The sequence below is a fragment of the Aulostomus chinensis genome, chromosome 10 (assembly GCF_037954235.1).
Source record: "Aulostomus chinensis isolate RoL2024-O1b breed Wild chromosome 10, RoL_Achi_v1.0, whole genome shotgun sequence".
Lineage (NCBI taxonomy): Eukaryota > Metazoa > Chordata > Actinopteri > Syngnathiformes > Aulostomidae > Aulostomus > Aulostomus chinensis.
The window spans coordinates 18,391,246-18,411,824 of record NC_141329.1 but is presented as its reverse complement, the minus strand read 5'-3'; the positions used below and the strand labels follow the sequence as shown (position 1 = coordinate 18,411,824).

General features: G+C 40.4%; 1 protein-coding gene across 1 annotated transcript; it reads left to right on the top strand.

The window, feature by feature from the left end:
• Nucleotides 1-6,563: 6,563 nt before the first annotated feature.
• On the top strand, nucleotides 6,564-20,291 carry egln2 (egl-9 family hypoxia-inducible factor 2). Its single transcript, XM_086216245.1, has 6 exons — nucleotides 6,564-6,831; nucleotides 7,317-8,718; nucleotides 16,716-16,835; nucleotides 17,304-17,440; nucleotides 17,925-17,992; nucleotides 18,134-20,291. Exons 2-6 carry the CDS (start codon nucleotides 7,531-7,533, stop codon nucleotides 18,184-18,186), a joined length of 1,566 nt encoding a protein of 521 aa, XP_086072371.1. The 5' UTR covers nucleotides 6,564-6,831; nucleotides 7,317-7,530; the 3' UTR covers nucleotides 18,187-20,291.
• The last annotated feature ends 288 nt before the right edge of the window (nucleotides 20,292-20,579 follow it).

The window sequence follows — 20,579 nt, the reverse complement described above, 5'->3', positions numbered from 1 at the left end:
GGTTGCACAGTAGATCCTCACATTCTCCTTCCTCAACACGGCACAAAGCCATATCACTCTCTGTCTTCAATGTTTTTGTTCACTTTCTTTTCTCTCATTTCCTCTATTTTGCCCCAAAACCCCCACCCCCCTCCCTCTCACTCTATTGTTGTGCAGAGTTCAGGTCAGGATGATAACACTCATGATATTTTTTATCCGTATTTGTCTGAATGATTTCCTGCCCAGATTTCTTCCTCTTACAGGGATTTGATGATGTATTCTGGAAAATCCGTTTTGTTTCTGAATTTTTCAGGATCCTCTTTTGCCAGTACATTTCACCACACTTTTTGAATTACATTTCAAAAACACTCGGTGCGTCCATGACACCAAAGAGCTGCTGTCTATTTTTAACGTGGTTATCTGAGCAGGATAACTTTCATCTTACATCTAGCAGCAGAAAGTCTTTCACGCTCATATCTGTAAATCAGTAGAATATTAAAACTTATAACCTGTATGTTCGATTTTAAGTCAGTTATTACAACTTTTCAAGTTTAGGCTTCGGTAGGCACAAAAAGTCGTTGAAAACAATTTTTTAAAAATGTGTTAGAATCCAAATGTTTTGAGTGAGATAATAGTTTCCTTTAGGACCAGACTGCAACAAACGTAAGCGAGCCTACTTTCAGGCCTCAGACTTCTGTTAACTTTTTACTGTCCTCTTAACTTAATTCCTGTGGTGTCAACAGAAAAAAAGGGGAAAATAAGAGAGGGACAGAGGAGGAGGAGGAGGAGGAGGAGGAGGAGGAGGAGATGTATACGTGCTGAGCTGCACTCGTCTGTGTTACACAGTCTGGGTGATTCCAGCCAGCTGCGTTGGGAGCACTGACCTTGGCAGTGACTATGCTGTTTGTCTGTTTCTGGAAAAAACAAATGTTGAATACGAGTGTCAAACGGTTAGCAGACATACAATTTCACTACATTACTAAAAGTTACTTCTGATTAAATGTTCTTTTAATAAATCCCCTTGGACCCTGGTGTGCCTTTTATCTGAACTTACTGAAGTGGGTCATGTTTCCATATATAAACTGTACATTGTTAGTTATTAGGTGGTAAATGTACATGATGTACAAACACTACAGGATGCACAACAGGAAGCTGTCAGGGTTATTTAATATTACAGGTGTGAGAACGTGTATGAGACCAAGATTGTTTTTTCCCTTTATTATGATACTGCTTTCCTTTTGATTATTTTGTTTTTTTCTAGTCATAACTAGATTGTCATAACAGAGACAGATTCGGGGCCGACACCATGAGTTAATGCTTTGCGTGCGTGTGTGTGTGTGTGTGTGTGCATGTGTGTGACATCATCACTTATGTCTGCTACAGTCGAGTTCAAATTCAGGACAAATTATTATCGACCAAAACAATGAATCATCAGATATCTTCCACTTCTCTGGAAACAGTGTTGTCATACACTGATGGTTATATCCGAGTGTTGGTGCTTGGCAGTGGCAGCTTGGATTACGTTATATCCTGTCAACTTAATTTACCTTGTAAACTCCGTGACTTGACAGAAAACCCTTTCTGACAAACATTACAAAAATTCCCCATAACGGGGTCGACCTTCGGCCGCTTGTTTGCCTTAAATGGCAGAAGAACTCTCAGAGAGACTGTCAAATCACGCGTTCAATTCCTGATGGCATTTGACTTCAATTTTAATTCAACACCAATAATACATCTCATCTGCAGTCAAAATAAAACAGAGGGAACATATGTTCTGACTGAAAAGTGAAGCCAATGTGAGAGCCTTAATAATGCATTCTTTGTTATGACCAGCAGGGCTTGACTCCACTGAAAGATGTGACAACCCTAAAGGAGAATAACCCTACCTCACCCTGGATTTATCACCTCAGGCATCATTTTGCTAATAAGCTTATCTATTTATAAGCTTTCAGAATCACTCATTTCAAGTCTTTCTCAACAAAGCATGATGGTTTGATTCTAAATGAGGGTCCTTTTTAGGGTCAGATGTGATATTGCAAGGTCTGCTTTAGGACGTGTTGTGTTTAGATGAAACACAAATGACAAAAGTTTAGGCTCGAGCACGGGATCTTTCTGTGTGAGTCTCCATGTTCTCTCTGTGTCTGTGTGGGTTCTCTCCAGGTACACCGGCTTCCTCCCACAGTCCAAAGACATCAAGAGAGGACGAGGCTGATTGATACTCTAAATTGACCCTAGACATGGCTGTGAGTGTGAATGGTTGTCTGTCTCTATGTGTTGGTCCTGTGATGGACTGGCGACCCATCCAGGGTGAACCCAGCCTCTTGCCTAAAGGCTGCTGGGATAGGCTCCAGCCTTCCCACGACCCTTAACGGGATAAGCGGTAGAAAATGGATGGATGGATTTTTGCATACTGAACTTGTCCTAATATACACCTAAAAACAAAATATATCATAATTAAGTGTCCTATTCACTTGTCTTTGGCTTAATCGCCTCATCAAAATATGGTCTCCTCCAGTTCAGTAAGACCAAAAAGTCAAACACAATAAAAGTGGCTATTGTCAAGTTTATTTACAGTAATATATCAAATGACATGCATTGTCAAAGGTGTGGCTCATGCTGGTGTACACAGTGGAGCATTAGACAGTTAGTGAGTCAACTATGTGACTGCTGGATGTGTAAAAAAAAAAAAACCTTCCCAACGAGTTAGAGCTTGAAAGGTGATAATTTGTCAGTGTTGTTTCCTACACTTGTTTCTGCTTACCTCAAATGTTCTGAAATAATGAATAGAAAGATGATTCCTAGAAGGGCCATTACCCAAAGTAGCTCCTTATTCCTTAAACAATTCGGTATCCTTCATTCTGGTTCAAAAATAGTCGCTTCCCTGGCATTAAAATAACAATACACAATATCTATAAATGACTTTGGCAGCACGCTTCACTGGGCTGGTTTGTGACATTTGGATGGCCTACCCTGCATAACTGAGGTCTAAGTAATTACTTTGTAAGTTCCAAGTAAGTTTCAAGTTTAGATGCTTACGTCATGGGTCAAGTCCCAAGTCCCAAGTCCCAAGTTTTAATAAACGGGTTTTAATGCCCCCCCAAAACCCCCAAATAAAAAATAGACAGAGTCATATTTATTAAAGTGTATCTATTTTACTCATTCCTCAGCGACATGTCATACTCACTGGACTCCTCTTGTATGAGCCTGTGCAACATTTACGATAACATTGGCCATGTTATTTGAAAAAGTTCTCCGGACTCTCAATGAGTTTGTCGAAACACATCAAAACAAGTGACACGGAAAATAAACCACAGAAATGTATCTATTTCCATAAAATGTAGGGGACACTGTGGTGGGTAAATTGTCACATTCTTGGGACAATTTGTCTCAGAGATTTTTAACGCAAAATTCAGCAATTGGAATTTTAAATACAATTTTTAATAAAGAAGAAACACGTTATACATGTGTTAGGTTTGTACCACTACACTCTTGTCACCACTTAACCTAACTTGCGTATTTTTGTCTGTGGGAAGAAGTTGGAGCACCCAGAGAGAACCCACACAGGCACTGGGAGAACATGCCAACCTCACCCAGAAATAGGAAGAACTGCGATTATATTATGATTCACTAAATACACTTTACTACATCATTAAAAAAAAAAGAAAAAGTTTTTTGGTTGGTGAGAGAAACTTTTCAAGTCCAAGTGAAATCCCGGGTCATTAGAGCAAAAGTCTAAGTTGTGTTGCAAGTTTTTAAGGCTTGTTTTGGAGTTATGTCTGAAATCATGAAATTTGCATGTTACGTGAGTCCAAATCACTTTGGTTTGTTTGAAATTAAAAGCCTCATTTAGGGAAAAGGGGTTCATCTGGACTTTCATCGGTTTAATTTCTTCTTTCAAATAATTCCCTAATAAACTACAAATTGTAAAGTTGCATTGCAAGTCCATCCATCCATTTTCTTCTTTTTGTCCTGATTAAGGGTCACAGGGGGGCTGGAGCCTATCCCAGCGGTTTTCGGGTGAGAGGCGGGGTTCACCCTGGACAGGTCACCAGTCCATCACAGGGCCAACACATAGAGACAGACAACCATTCACACTACAGTCACACCTACAGTCAGTTTAAAGCATCAGTTATCAATATCTTGATGTCTGTGGAAGGAAGCCGAAGAACTCAGAGAGAACCCACACAGGCACAGGGAGAACATGCCAACACAGAAAGATCCCGTGCCCGAGCTGGGACTCGAACTCGAACACTTCTCGCTGTGAGGTGACAGTGCTGACCACTGCACCACCGTGCTGCCCGTGTTGCAAGTCTATATTTTGTTTTTATTTAGGTAGGGTTTTTTTGTTTTTGTTTTGGTGTCATGTCTTTTCTCAGTCATCAAATTTCCAAGAAATAATTTGAGCCTTTACTGAACACTGTGACCCAGTAATGTGATGCAGACCTGTTTGTGCGTGTGATGGTGACCCGGACAGGAAGGGCAGCTGTCAGCTTCTCTATAGACTCATTTATAAAACATGACGCATGACTACTCATTTATTGCCTTGAACAATGCGCCAATGTACATGTTTTTATGGGATTTTGCATGTGTGTAAGGTCACCTCCTATGGCCGCTGTCCTGCTCTGTCTATAGGCTGGTGTTGCATGTCAGCGTAGTGTCAACACACTCTGTCCCTAATCCCTTGGAGGGGGTAGGGGGGGGCTAATCCAGCCAGCTTCATAACCCCAGGCCCAGGACATTACTTCCCCCTGCTGCACAAATATTTAGGTTAACAATAATGTGTCAAATCAGTGGACTTTGAAAACAGATGGAAAACTATTCAATCGATTATATTTAGTGTAGGCCTAAAAAGAAAATTATTATATTTATGTTTTAAAAACATTTCAACAAAATTAAGGCTCTATCATGACATTGCAGTGAAAAGATAGTTGTAGTTTCAGCTGTGACTGCATGAGGTCTTCCTGAGTAACATTAAAGATTAGTGAACGGGATAATTTATGGTGGTACTCAGCTGTATCATGACTTTACTGTCAGTATTCAAATCAAATAACACAACTATTGACAGTTTACCAAATGACTTTCCACAAAATTTACTATTGCTGTGGTATGCAGTCTGTTTTTAAAGGATGATTTTTTTTCTTTTGTGTATAAGAGATTCTGGATAAAAGACTAATAAAACAATAATTTTTAACTTTATATACATGGGACTACATTACATCTATTCAAACCTATTGACACCCATAACTGCAAAGCTCATACTGATGTTAGGGGCCATCATGTGTATCAAAATACACATTTTAATAAATATGAAGCTATATTAACTTGACACTTGGAATTAAGCGATTCTTCACCCCCCCCTTTTTTTTTTAATCCATGCAAGTGCTTACAAATCGGTGGCTTGAGCTCATGAAGGCCTTCATTTTACCGTTGCATCTTGTCATCGTGACTCCAGAATGCAGAAAGTGCCAGCCACGTGTATTTAACTTCATTTCAAAACTGTTTTTACAAACTCTGAAAGTATTGTATCCCGGTATAAGTGACATCTTCAACCAGCCATACAACAATGATCAACAACCACTTCGATTGGAGCTGCAACATTTCTGGTTTGCTGCTTCCATTAATGAGCGTGGAAGAGCGTGTGCTAGTTTGTTCAGCTGAATATAGCAGCTGGTTGTGTTCTGCACGGCTGTGGATGAGGGCCAACCACAACTGTTATATTTTGTTTTTAGCTCAAGTCAGGGTATTTGTTGATCACTGAGAATACAGTTGGACAAAGAAGACCTAGATTACACTGGACGACACACACGGTTAGTTTTGCTGTCGTTTGTAGTTGGTGGCTATGAGGCGCCATTAGCATTGAGCTAAATATACAAGCCTGGCTCATTTTGAACACAAGACACCTTTAAATGCAAAATCCACATTTTTGAAGTTATACCAACACAATGAGATAATGTTTTTATTATATAACAAAAACCAAGCATGTTTTTTGTGACGTGAACATGTGAATTAATTAATCTAAATAAAACAAAAGCGACCTCAAGATAACTAATTAATTTTCTAGGGATAGTAATGAGGTCATTCATCAGATTAACAAATTTGATTATCTGCAGGCCATGCAATATCTAACTTGTGATTTAGGGGTAGGGTAGATCTCAGCTTTGTAGTAACTTCCTGAAACATATAAACAGAGAAAAAATATATTACAAAAGTTACATGACAAAAGTTAATGCGCACAAACCTACAGGGTTTCGCGTTTGCTTAGGCTTTTCCTTTATATTTATCTTCATCTGACAGTCGCGTCATGTAGCCAGTAGAAAACTATTCAAAGATGTAAGTATTGCCTCATGGAAAAAACAGTCAGTTAAAAAAGGTCACTGTGTACTCTGTGGTAACGCTGATTACCACTCAAGTCTAATGCGGCAGAATAGCTATAGGTAGCTTTTCCTGGTCAAAGATGTGGCTGGTTGGGCTGGTCTGGTCGCGTAGAAGCAGGCGGTCACATGGCTTAAAAGCGTGTAAATGACAGGAGAGAGAGGGAGAGAGAGAGAGAGCGGGGGGGGGGGGGGCGGTGGGAGAAGGAGGAGGGCAAAAGTAGGGGTTCACGCCGACGTAGCGGTAGGAGCGCATATAACCCGGTGGCTGAGGGGACCTTAAGTGACTCCGAGTGTCCCCCTGCTGACTTTAATGTATCAATCCAGTGCTGGGTGTCGTCATCTCCTGGACAATATTTATAACCGACAAGAAAATTGGACGGGACGCAAACGCGGCGAAGACAACCCCGGAAATAGCATGCGTACTCTCAGCCTGTCACGTACGCTCATTGTGGATTTGCATTGCTGTGGGCTGCCGTAGGTAAGCGGAGGAAACGGATCTCACCAAAACAAATCTTTCCTTGCTTTATCAGCGTTATTATTGAATTTCACAAACTGTAATATATGCTTCAGCTGAAACAAGTTTGAGAAGGTATTGTAATTAATTTATTAAATGACCTAATTAGAAAAAGTTGAAGGACGATCAATTCTCAAGATTAATCTAAACTTGCTGTCTAATTTCCTGTATGTTTAATGCAAAGTAATTTACAACTTTTTTTATTTCTAAAAGCGTCTCCCGGATTTAAAGACGGGTTAAAGCATACATTGAATCAACAACACCGTTTAGACTTGTTTGAATGACAATTAAATTGAATATTGTTATGAAGATTCTGTTATTTTTTTTATTTCTACATGCAACTGTTTACTGCCTCAGAAATACCGCAGATTTGTTTATTTCAGCTCATTGAGACAAGTGTCCCGCACTGTGCTATAAATAGACCTGAAGTGTCGTTTTACTCTCCACAGATATTCCTCCCGGTTTTACAATGTTTTTTGAGACAAACGCACCTCAGATCTTAGCTCGATCGTGTTGAATGGGTGTAATCGAGGATAGACGACCTGGAGATGAAACTTCTCTGGGCTGTATCAGAGCTCCACTCCGTCACAGAAAACATCGGCTGAGCTAGAAAATGAAGCGAGGACGTGAGCTACGTGCGCATCCAGCAGATGACGAGATGAAATGGAGAGCTTGGGACACGCGGACCTTTTAAACCCAAGCTCTTCTCGCAGATCCGTCGCTTTTTTAGACTCTCTGGAGAGAAGGACGAGCGGCCAGCAGCTGCTTTGTGCACCGGCGGAGATCCAACACACATACCGAGCGGACATGGGGTTGAACGGATTTTGTGCGGCGCCGGTTGGGAGTCCAACCGCTGCGGAGTTACTGGCGGGTCTGGCCTCACAGACCGACTCCCCTGGAATCATCACCCTAACCAAGCAGTCCAAAACCGGTGTGCCACTCTACAACGGCGGGGTGGTGTCCCCATCTGCCACCGTGGAGGGGAGCCACGCAGGCGCTTTGGCTCACACACCAAACGGCTCTCAAGTGAAGGAGATGGAGGGGGGCCCTGTGTACCCCTTCACCAGTAGAGCCTGTCTTGTGGAGAATGGGGATCAGTCAGCTCAGGAAAAGTGCGCTTTAGTGAATCGGAGGAACAGTGACCTGAAAGCCAGACAGCAGCAACAGAAACGAAGAAATGGGGAGAAGCGGGACCTGGGTTCAGAGACTGTTAATGGGTCACCGGGGTTGGGAAGTTCTGTGGACACGGTTCTTGTTGCAGGAGAATCTGACTTGAAGAGGAGGAGGTTCTCAGATGGAACTGCTCCCCACAAAATTCCAGATACCTCCAAAGTGGCCCATATGACTGTCAATGGCAGTTTCCATAGCAACAAAGTGATTACTGATCATGTGCACTGTGTCACTCCCCGGTTTCCCTTCTCTCCTCCTGCCCTCCAAACTAACCAGCACAACAGTCGGACCTCCCCCGTGGAGGGTAGTATCATTCCAACCCCACCACCTTCTGAAGGAGGTGGCTGGTCAGCAGAGCGCATGGCTCAGCAGTACATTGTCCCCTGTATTAAGTACTATGGCATCTGCGTGAAGGACAACTTTCTGGGCCCTAAGTTGGGGGACAGGGTCTTGGAGGAGGTGGAGGTCTTAAACCACAGTGGGAAATTTCAGGGTGGACAGCTGGTGAGCCAGAAGAGCATTCCCTCTAGGAACATCCGAGGAGACCAGATCGCCTGGGTGGAGGGACACGAGTCTGGTTGTGAGAGCATCGGGGCGTTGATGGCTCATATTGATGAAGCCGTCATGTACAGCGCTGCCAATGGACAGCTGGGGGGCTGTGTCATCAATGGACGTACTAAGGTGAGAGGTGTATTGCAGTTTTGAGCCCCAGGGGAGGAGGAAAAAAAAAAAAAAGAGCATTAGTTTGATGACGTGATGAAATCTTGTTCAAGGTTCTGTTTGGTCAGCTCTGCTCCATCTTTCTAGTGGTGAGTTCTGGCAGGCAAACACACTCTTACAACAGAGTGGGAGAGCAAACTAAGAGCAGGTAGGATGCCAGGATGAACCCTGTTGTGTTTCTGGCACATGTCAGCTTGATAAGGGGGGCTGCGGGCTGATGTTTCCTTCTAACCTGGCCCTCTGCCTGGGTTTAGACCTGCCTCGTCCATGCCCTCATTCCTCTGGTACCCAGAGGAAAATAATGCATCTGGAGCTCTATCTCCTCAGCCCCTCAGTATCTCTGGCTTTGAAGGCAACATTCTCTCTCCCCCCATTCACTCATTCAAACACGGCACTGGTGTCGCGGTAGAGTTTGCTTCATGTGTGTCTCACGAGTTTTCTCTTCACAACCACTCCACATCCCACAGTTTTTCACTTCTGTTGATAGTTCTGAAATCCTGTGCTGCTCGAATATGGCGGAGCATTTAGAACCAGTCTGGTAAAACACTTCGATTGTAATCAAAGTCCACAGATAGTGTGGCAGGGGTTTTTTTTGTCCTGCATCCAGCTGTGGACAATGTGTGCAGGATGGTGAGCCCCCACTCCCCTCTGTGTTATCTGAACCAGGTAAATTAGGTGACAAATTCAAATTTAAAATCCGGTTTATTCATCCTCAATCCAGCTTTCCCTGCTTCTAGACTACATCCATGTTTTCTATTGTATCATGGAAAACCAGCACAATTGGAACTTTCATTTAATAGTTAATTAAAACATCTCATCTGTCTGAACCTTTCAATGTTTGTGTTCAATGTTTAGTGTCATAGTCTGTTTCTCTGCCAGCTGCAGGTCAACAAGCGCATGTCAGAATATACAAGCATACTCTTATGTTTTTAATACTTGCATTCATGTTCGAATACACTGAACTAAAAACTGATATTATAGCATTTTTAAACACGGAGAGACAAAGGAAATCAGTGTTCAAAGTCTCACTTTTGATAGGGTGTGTAACTAGATTTCAAAATTCAGCGCATCTCCTTTACCAGAAATGAATGAGATTATTGATTCAAGCTGAATTTCCTCACAAAAGTATGATAAATCCAATCCTGGCCAAGGGTTGTGACATGTCCTCAGCGGGTCTGCGGTTGATTGTCTCTGGTGCAAAATTGCCTGAACTATCCTCGAAGATGTATTGTTGTTGAAAAATGAACATTGACAGCTGCAGCAATTTGCCAAATTGTCATACCAGCTTGCAAAATGCCAATTACCCTCTTCCTGTTACGACATCTGTAGTGCTGTGATGAGATCAACCTGTGACCTTTTTTCACCTCCATCATCAGAGAAACCCATGTCATTATCATGACTTTTAATCAGAAGGTTGATATTCTATACCTGCGGAACAGATGGATGATTTTAGTAAAGACAAAATGGTCCCTATTTGAGCACACAGAACATATATTTAAGGTATTTCAGGAAAATGTCTGTAGAAGTACTTTATTTCTGATCACAACAACCTTGTTCATCACATCCGCCAGATGTAGTACCTTGCGCTCTCTGCTTGTCTCGCCATTTACATAAGACTGAACTAGCGTTTAAACACGGCCTACTGTACCTGTACCTCCCATCAGCAGACTTTGCTCCCTTAGACCTGGGCTGATTGTGCTGCTTTCTGGTCAAAGTCAGTCCTGATGAGATGACAACAAAACAGGATCTTTTTTTTTTTTTTCTTTTTTTTCATCTTACACATTGTGCTTCAGTAGTAGCCTGCTAAAAGGCATCAAAACCCCTCTTATCGCTTCAAACTTTGAGCTTCAGCTTCGGATTTGTTCTGTAAAATTAACGTCGCATCACCTCGGTTCAATTTTTTCCCGATTTTTTTTTTTTTTTTTTTAGTAAATTTCAATTAACTGAAGTTATGTCATTCAAACATGTATGCCAGGTCAGTTGGTTAGTATGTTTTTTTTTCTGTATGTGATGTTATTGGCATTATCAGATAAATTTGTTGTGAAACTTCATCCCTCCCAGATTTCTGTTTTTGCCTTCAGCACTTCAAGTAGTTCCGTGTTTTAGAAGTGCACACTATCCTGAAGGGATGTTCCTGCGAAGTGTTGCAGGAGGCAGTGCAGCAATAGATGCAATAAAATAGCGTGCATACAAGATAGAGAGACAAGAAGTGATAGGAAAAGCGGAGCACAACCAGAATAGGTCACTGCGTCCTTTCCTTCCTCCTCAATTATCTCTCAAATCGTACTTTTTTTTCCTACCAGTTCTTGGAGGTTTTCACTTCTGTCTTGTTTTTATTCTGACCTCCTTTTCTTGTCCCCTGTCCTTTACTTCACCACCTCTTTCCATCTTATCAGGCCTTTGTTTGGTACTTGGAAAAAATATTTCCCAGTTGTTTCCTTGGTAACAGGCCCATACAAGTAGAGCTCTGCATTGTGTCTGAAAGAGATGGAGGAATAAAAGGCAATATCCATAGCTGGTAATGCAATGGGTATCATCTCTGTAACAAAACTTGTTTGTCAGCAGGAACCTTTTTTTTTTAAATATTTGCAGTAAGATGGATTATAGTGACATTATGATACACATGAAGGATTTGGGGGATAGATAGGGAGGCAAGGATGGCATAAGGAGTGGGAGGATAGCGTTAAGTGAGTGAGAAAAGGCGATGCAGCAGAAGCTCTGGCATAATAAGAATGTGTGCTGCAGCAGTGTGTCCTCAGATGCCCCTCCTAGTGCTCAGCAGTGCCACCATACAGGCAGCCAGTAGTCTGACTCAACAGTGCAGTTACAGGCCTTGCTGCTAGCTCGATAGGATGAATGGATGGATGGATCAACAGACGGATATACCATTGTGGTTTAAATTCATTCTCCTTTAGAATGATTTAAAGGATACACACATTAAAAACTGATAGTTACCGATCATCAATAGTTCATATTTTCCTTTTAAAAAAACTATCATCAAATTGTGTATTTTAATATCCCCATAATACAGAAGTAACCTGTGTGTAGTAGCATAAATGTAGATCTTGTTGGAAGGTTTGCAGAAATCTTTCTTAATATTTTTTAAGGTGAAAATAGTGACATCTTGTACTGTAATCCAGTTGTTAAAATGTATCCACTCTGAATGAATGTACTTGTACTTCAGCTGCACTTATTAACATGAAGGCATATTCCAAGACCTATTTTGTTTCTACTGTATGAAAAACTAACAACTTAATTAACGTGGGATTGATGACACAAACATTACGAACAACACACACGGGCACAAACTCCCCTTTGATAAACATGAACTTCTGTTCCCGCCCTTCAGGTTAAGTCGTGACTAACTGATGCAATAATAGGATTGACTCATCATGGCTGGGCATAGGCGCCCGTCTTTTTTGTCTGTGTGCACATTTTAAAACTTTCATTTACACTATGTTCACCTAATTATAATATATATAACAGACATTACACAAAAGAGTTACAATAGTCTCATTAACTCGAGGCTAACGTTGATCTATGTGATTACAACAGGCCTTGACTCAAAACTGAAACAAAACCCTCAAATGTTCTCGCTCTGAATCTCAAGTTGGTCCTCACAAAGATAGATGTAAGGGTACATCATGACAAACCCATTCAAATGATTTTAAAGCTATTATCTGGCCGACATACGGTAATCAGCGTGAATCCCGCTGACTAATGGGAAGTGACGTGAACCAGCAAAGACAGGAGAGGTTTAAAGTGGAAGAGCTGGTTGTCACAAATCAAATCAGCTGTCACTGACGATTGTATATGATAAAAAAAAAATAACCAGGTTGTTTTTTTAATCACAATTTGACATCGCATCTTGTTATGCAGGCTGTTTGTGAATAAACTATTGTGAAAATTTAGAACAAAAATCGCCAAACATCTGCTGCGCTGCAGGGTTCTCTAACATGAGACTGCCTTAATACCTGTGACCGTTTGCAAGGACTTGCTATTTTTGATCTGATAACCCCCCCCCCCCCCCCCAAAAAAAAGAAAAAAAAATCAGGGACACAACCTCAAAAGCCTTGACAATGGTGTCTTGAGCTTTTTCTGCACGTCTAGGTCTTTAACATGTCATTTTTATTACCTATTTTGATAAAGATCTGAAGGAAAAATGTTGATTTTTAAAAAAGAAAAAAACAGCTGCCATAGTGACGTTTATCAGTGTTATTTTGGTGTCACTTCTACGGGGCTGTGTCATGGCTGTGTGATATTTGTAGGATTCTCCACTCTCAAATGATATGATTGCCTCTTCACGAGCAACAGAAGCAGCATACTTAGGGTTTGCTAATGCAAAGTTAATGGGATTGTTATAAGATATCGATGTTTCATTGTTGTTGGTGTTTAATTTACTCAAATGAAAATATTTTCCGAAAACTACTGATGGCATATTTTATTTAGTAGATATTTATGTGCTTACTGTTTTTATACGCTGTATAAGACTTGTTTTTCTTTTTTACAAAATTGGCAAGCAATGTTCAATTCAAGCTTGATATTGTGTTACACTTTTAAAAAAAAAAATCCTGGTAATTTTAAACACAATAAGCACGCATCTGATAAATTTAACACTGCTATAGGATCAGCACGTGGTATCAGCCATACCCAAATCCCTGGCTCCATATTGGTATTTGGACAAAAGAAAAAAAAGGCTCATTGGTCTATCCCAAAATGAAGATCCATACTTTCCTGAATAGAGAAATGTGCAAGCCCAAGGTGTGCACTGGGACCGGACCAATGAATCTCTCCAATGGACCATACACTGAAGATGATATGGTTTCTCGGGATCCATAGGGACCATGTTGACTCAATTGTGGAGTATATTGGCCCTCTTACTTCTTTCTATTGAATTTCAGGCATTACTGTAAGTTGTTACTCAGCCATTTATGGTGACACACACACACACACACACACACACACACACACATTTCCCAGCATTAGATTTTCAATAACTTCATCTTCATCTGACCTCATGTCCCGGCACCAAGCCTCACAGACACTGCCAGTAAAAGCAGATGTTGTATTTGTTCAATCGGAAATTTTCCACATCATAAACATCCTATACTTTAGCAGACTGCCTCAACATGGAGCAGGTCAACTACAATAGTTCCCATCGTATAAAGAGATATTTTTACAGATCAACAACCTTAACAAACAATGACTCCCTCTCTCTTTTAACCCCTGAAAACACACACACACACACATACACACACGCACACACAGAAATGCCTGTATTTGCTCAGTCTTATCTAGCCTGTTCCCCTACTCACCCCTCTCTCCGCCATCATGCCTCTTATCACAATATGCGTGCAGCATTGGAGTTTATTTTTGTTCTTGTCCTGAACAGCCTGTTCCGCCTACCAAGCCATCACTTTGACAGCCAGGGTGTATACTGCGGTCTGCCATCGGGTATTAATGCTGGTGCCCGGGATGCAGGTGGTTGGTGCCAATTAGACTTTAATTTACTGAGGGCACCGATCTGAGCAAAGATGAAAGAGTGATGAGGGCAAAAAAAAAAGACAGATAGCATCATGAGGTGCCCTGTTACCGTGTTTGACTGAATGTTTTGTGCATATGTGTGTGTAAGCTTCTGTCAGCAGGAGAATGAAACATTTCACATAACCATGTCTGACATCTTCTTTGTATTGCTTCATGTAGGTTTAGACAAAATATCATCATCCCTCCATGAAATGTCTTGTGTAAGCATTGACATAGAATATGTTGTGTGAGTGAGTGTGTGTGTGGTGTGTGTTTACGCTGCAGGCTAGGGCTGAACTGTCTGTTGTGCTGTATTACAAGTTAATTGCAGTTGTTAAAAGGCTTAAAATTTTCTTTTTACTGGAAAAACACACTTCTTTAAGCACATGCATGCCCATAATGATAACTCACGTCCTCATGTGTATAAAGAAAACTATGGAGGGCCATGTCTGCCCTTGAAATTAAAAAAATAAATAAATAAAAGTTAGTCTTGATCATAAAAGTATTCCAGTGGTAAGTCATAATTTTCACATGTAAAAATTAATTTTAAAATGTCGTAATCATGATATAAAATGTCACAATCAGGCTATGAGTTTCAGGATGTCGTTTTATAATTTCTATTTTTACATGCATACAATTTCATAAATTCAAACAAGTATTGTGATTTTTGACATTTGAACACAACCCTTCAGTCTTGTGAATGAGCAGCTGCATATATGATGTGTCTGCACAAAAGGGCGTTTATCCCAAAACAGAGCAGCTGTTGTAAGTTGGGTACAAGATTACAAACAGCAGGACATACCTCTGTCTGGCACTGGCAGCAGCAGCAGCTTATGCAAAGAATCCTCTCTGCGTGACTATATATTTTTTTCCTGCCCTCAACATGATGTTGCAGCATTAGCAGAAAAGGGCACCTTTGGATATCACATCAGTTCTGTTCAAAAGGCGATCAGTAATTAAAATCATATAGTCATGCGTAAAAACCGCACACACACATAAAAATTTGAACGTAAAAGAACGACATGCTTTCCCCTCTAAAGTTTAAATAACCTTGACAAAAATGGCTAAATTCTCCACGTTTTATCATCGTTATGCAAATTCAGATCATCTTTATCATTTGAATTCTCCAGTTTTTCCTTGCAGCTCTGTTTGTCAGTTGGAGCCTGGATCAAAAGGTCCGGAGGTTAATGAGCTCTGACTGTGAGCGTCGGTCGCTAATGAGAGCCGACAATGGCGGCTAAGCAGAGTCACACACAACACAACTAAACTTGGCTGTGAATGAGGAGGGGAAACACTAGAGGAGGCGGAGGGCGGAAATCCTCCCTCACACACAAACTACCGTCCCTTTTATTTGAGTCTTCCAAAAAAACATGAGGGCAGGTGCATTTTTTCTTGAAAATCTATGAAAGCGTCGTTTGATTTTCTCTGGGGCAGAGAGAGTCTGACACTGCTTCAGCTTCAGTGATCATGTCAGAGGAGTTTGATCGATACTGCAGCAGTGTGGAACCTGTTAGTCACGAATGACAGTGTCTTGGAGCATAGATGGAGCGATACATGAGTCCAATATTGGGACGTTTCCTTTCCATTCAGAACAGTGTAAGTCAGGAAGGTGACATTATCTTTGCTTTCATCATTTAGTATCTCCCTGCCAGCATAGTTAGTAAAGGAATCTACTGGAGATGTTTCCTGCCCTGCTGAGACATCGTCCGTCTGTGTGAAAGCACGAGACACTCAGTTGGCCTGAAACCTGAGCCTGGTTTTTGACAGACTGATATGTCATGTTGACACTAGCCTAGCTCATCCTGACCGTGCTTTGTCTTTTACCTTAAAGTGCATTTACAGTCATATGGGGGTTGTAACGGCTCCGGTCTGGAATGTGTCTTGATTTGGGAGCTGTCACGCAGGTCTCGGTTCCCTCGGACTCCCATGAGAAAAGCAGTGCTCTCCCGCCTCACAGTCTTCAATGGAGAGACGTCAAGCAGGGGAAATACCAGCTCCACACCATTGTTTTAAACTTGGATATTCAGTCTGCAGGTTATAGCTCAGAACAGCAGCTGAACTCTCACACATTTCCCTGCTTTTTCTTCCTGTCATGTGAATGTGTGAATAACAAATTATCATGTGATCTTTCGGGCATGCATTCTTGGAAAGAACCGACTTTGGAATTGTATTAAAGCAAAACAAAACAAAACAAAAACAGAATTGAAGAGTAGAAACACTGGCTGAAATTTCTAAATGTTGCTTGGACATTTTTTAATTGATAATCAGTCACTGAAGGCACCTTATAGGCTATCAAAGTTAATGAAACAGTTTTAGGTTTGTCTTTATCTTGTCTTTTATTTGAATTCTTGTTAGTAAATGAAGTATTGAGTAGTAATTATGTCTAAAATGGACACAAATACACAACTAATTGCCCCATTTCTCTTTTTTTATAGGCCATGGTTGCCTGCTACCCAGGTAATGGGGCAGGATATGTCCGCCATGTCGACAACCCTAATGGAGATGGACGCTGCATCACATGTATCTACTATCTTAACAAGAACTGGGATGTAAAGGTAAATTTTACAAAATCAATTCTAGTTTATTTTTAAAATGTTTTTTTTTTAATTATTTTTGAAACATGTAAATCCCTGTGTGAATGGAGGTCATACAGAAAAAAAAATCTAAATTTCTCTTGCAATATAAATCTGCTATTCAAACCTTCAAATTCCATTCGATGATTTTTTTTTTCTCAAAATGTTAAATCAAGTAAAAAAAAAAAAAGAGTAAAAAAAATTGTACATTTTTCTCCTTTGGGGAGAGATATTTTATAGGTATTTTGGAAAAATAAGTATGTGGCTATTTTTTAAATAAAATAATTTGACCACTTAAATTCTTAGTGTTGCGCATTGAATTGGATACATTTCTCATGCTCTTGGAATTATACAGTAAGTCTCCACATTTCCACCAATTGTTGTTATATCTTCTGTGTGTACAGTGTGTTACAAGTAAGAGTTGTTGTTCTGTGTTTCTTATGTTCATAGAAACAAGGAGGTTTACTGCAGATCTACCCTGAAGGCAAAAATGTAGTAGCCAACATTGAACCTTTGTTTGATCGGCTGCTCATCTTCTGGTCAGACCGCAGAAACCCCCACGAAGTCAAGCCAGCCTACGCCACTCGGTATGGTTCAATCACAAAAGATGAGGTTGTTTTTTTTGTTTTTTTTTTGTGAGCATTTCTCTGAAAATTATAGCTCGCACTTTAGTGGCGCAAAGATGAACAATCACTCATCGAAAGCAATCAAGAGGGCTCTGACATCTCATCTTACATTTGCTCCTCTCCTCTCCTCTCCTTTCTACTCTCTTCTCCTCTGCTGGGGGTGAGGTGGGGTGGGGCCCCAGCCAGGAAGTATGTGTTTCCTGAGGGGGTCGGTGAGGGGAGGGGAGGAGGAAGGTTCGATTGCAGGACTTGTGCTGGAGAGACACAGACATGCGAGACAGGAATAAACAATGCAGCCCCACAGGACAGGGAAGAAACTGTAGACATTAACCCTCTGCTGACCAGGACATCAGTTTCATTGTGTCTTACACATCACTTTCCACCCCTCAAAACAAGTTAACTCTTGTCCTCATTTTATTGACATTTTTTTTCTCGTGTCTCCCAGCTATGCCATCACGGTCTGGTACTTTGATGCCAAAGAGAGAGCAGTGGCTAAAGAGAAATACAGATTGGGTGAGCTTCTTTAAAATCGTAGTTTAATCTCATTCATTCTGTTTTGCCGATATCTTTTTTCCAGTGTTTTTATACAGTGTTTCAACTTGATATTTTTTGTCACTAATTCTGCTACTTTTTCCCTGTTTCATGTGTCCATAGCAACCGGGCAGAAAGGTGTTCAAGTGCCTGTCACTCAACACAGCAGGACATAAATATCATCTAATCACTGGAGAGCACTCTGAAAGTATTATGTGCCTTTTTGAACTGTTAATGGCCACGTTGATCATAAAGGGAGACACCATTAAACTGTCAGTCATCTCTGCAGCCTGACACAACAAAGATGTGGCACATCCAGAGCACAAGAGACAGCATTGTATGGTGAAGGTCAGGTCAGACTACTCTGCATAGCAAAAGAAGAGGATAATCAAGACGGATTATATCTTTTCGTCAAACATCTCACAGAATCATCGATGAAAACAACTAAAAAAAATAAAGACTCCTTCATTTTCTTGTGTTGCTGTGTTGACTGTTCCGTGATCAGTAATGAAATGTGTTCGGTTGTCATTTTCAGTTCAAAGACAAAGAGCATGATTAATCTGTGGACAGAGGGTCGCAGGAGAGAGCAAATATCAGCACAATGGGGTCTTTTGTCCCATGCAGGACTCCCTTATTTCCGGTTGTCTGTGAGCAAGTGTGTATGTATGGTCCGTGTAAAGATAGAGACACAGAGAGGAAATGACTTTTGACAGTGCATCAAATGACGGTCAGTCATAATGCAGTGGAAAGTGGTACTTGTTAATTCATTTTTGGCTCAATCACTAACCTGACATGTTACAGAGACAGAATAAATTCAAAGATCTGCAGAATAGTATTTTATTCTCAACAACCTCAAAATGATAGTGTAATTAAATTATATAGAATAACAAAGCATGGACATTTCTTATTAGGTGCATTGTATGTAACTCATTTTCAAAACTGCACAAGACACAAAACTTTTCTGCATACTTAAGTGCTCTCAGTAGATTTAAATGCACGGCTTAGACCAGATGCAAGCTGCGCAGTAAAAGGGGTTAAACAGGGTTTGGTGAATCTGAGAGAGTGTGTGTGTGTGTGTGTGTGTGTGTGTGTGTGTGTGTGTGTGTGTGTGTGTGTTTGTGTGTGTGTGTGTGTGTATTCAGATGTACCTGTATGCAGATTGAGCTTGACCTGCACCTGTTCATGCAAGACATACAAATCACATGTTTGGGCTGTTTCAAACTACAGTGTGTAAACACACACACACAAATACAGAAAGAGTACAAAAAGAATAAAAGTATCATTATTTAGCAGAATGCTAACTCCACCTGTATAAAGACCATTAACAATACAAAGCACAGGGTTGAGCATACACTGTATGTGAACTGCAGGGTCAATCTACTGTCATGCTCATGTATGGGATGGTGTGCGTGTGTTTGTGTGTGTGTGATCTGTATTTGCACATGTATGTGATAAAATGATAAAATCCACTGTCTTGATGATGGTTACAGCTATTATCTCTGTGTGCTAGCTTGGTTTAAAAGAAGGTTGTTTTAACAAAGCACTTTATTGCTTGAAATACAGATATGGCTGTTGTCAATCTGTTAAATTAGATTTTCCTAACATGTTAAGTCAGATGCCCCCTATTGGTCATATTACTTATAACTGTCAGTGGAAGGCAGATGATGGGTAGATGACACTGATGACTGGCCGGGCAACAGTCTAAACTGGTGTTTGAAAAGACAAACTGTAGTTTAATGCCTTTAAGCTTTGGATACTATATGTATGGTCATTCAAATGCAATAGAAACTAAAACAATAAAATCAAATGGAAGTTGTTTGCCTAATTTTAAAAAGAAAATTTGGAGTATTTGATTAAATGTGTCTGTTTTTGTAACAAATCAGTTGTAGTTGATTGACTTGGTATGTTTTGCTTTGCGTTTTGTTTTTTTCCTGCTGTTGTACAGACAATACAAAGACAAATGGTCATATAGACAGTTAGGGAATGGTTTATAACACATTACTAAGCATTTCTTAGTGTAATTTTGTTTATTTCAATTGATGTAATTTGAAGTTGTTTCTATTTGCATCCATAAGTAACAGCTAGTTTGTATACAAATAATGAATCATATAATATAAACTGTCTTCCAATCAGAGGTCATGTCTGGCGACAAACATGACTGTACAATGTGTTATAAACCATTTGAAAAGCTATGATACTGTTAATAAATTCTAATTAGGGGGACTGAGATACCCAAACACTTCACAACCAAACAAACCATCAAGGTGAGGCTATATTATGTCTCAAGTGCAGATATAAAAACTTACAAAAACACTCACATACTGTAGTATTGTTTTTTTCATGTATGCTTCAGTGTGCTGCAGTGTGCGGCTCTTAACTATGTTAGAAGTACTTCGGAAGATATATTATTCGTGCAAGAAGGTATTATGTTGCTCCCCAACCACAGATTTCTTGACTTGAGTAATCACCAATCAGTTTGGACAATTAATATGAGATAAATGACTGAGCCTTTTTACAAATCCATGAAATTATGATGGATTCAAAAGAACAAAGAACATGATCAATTAAA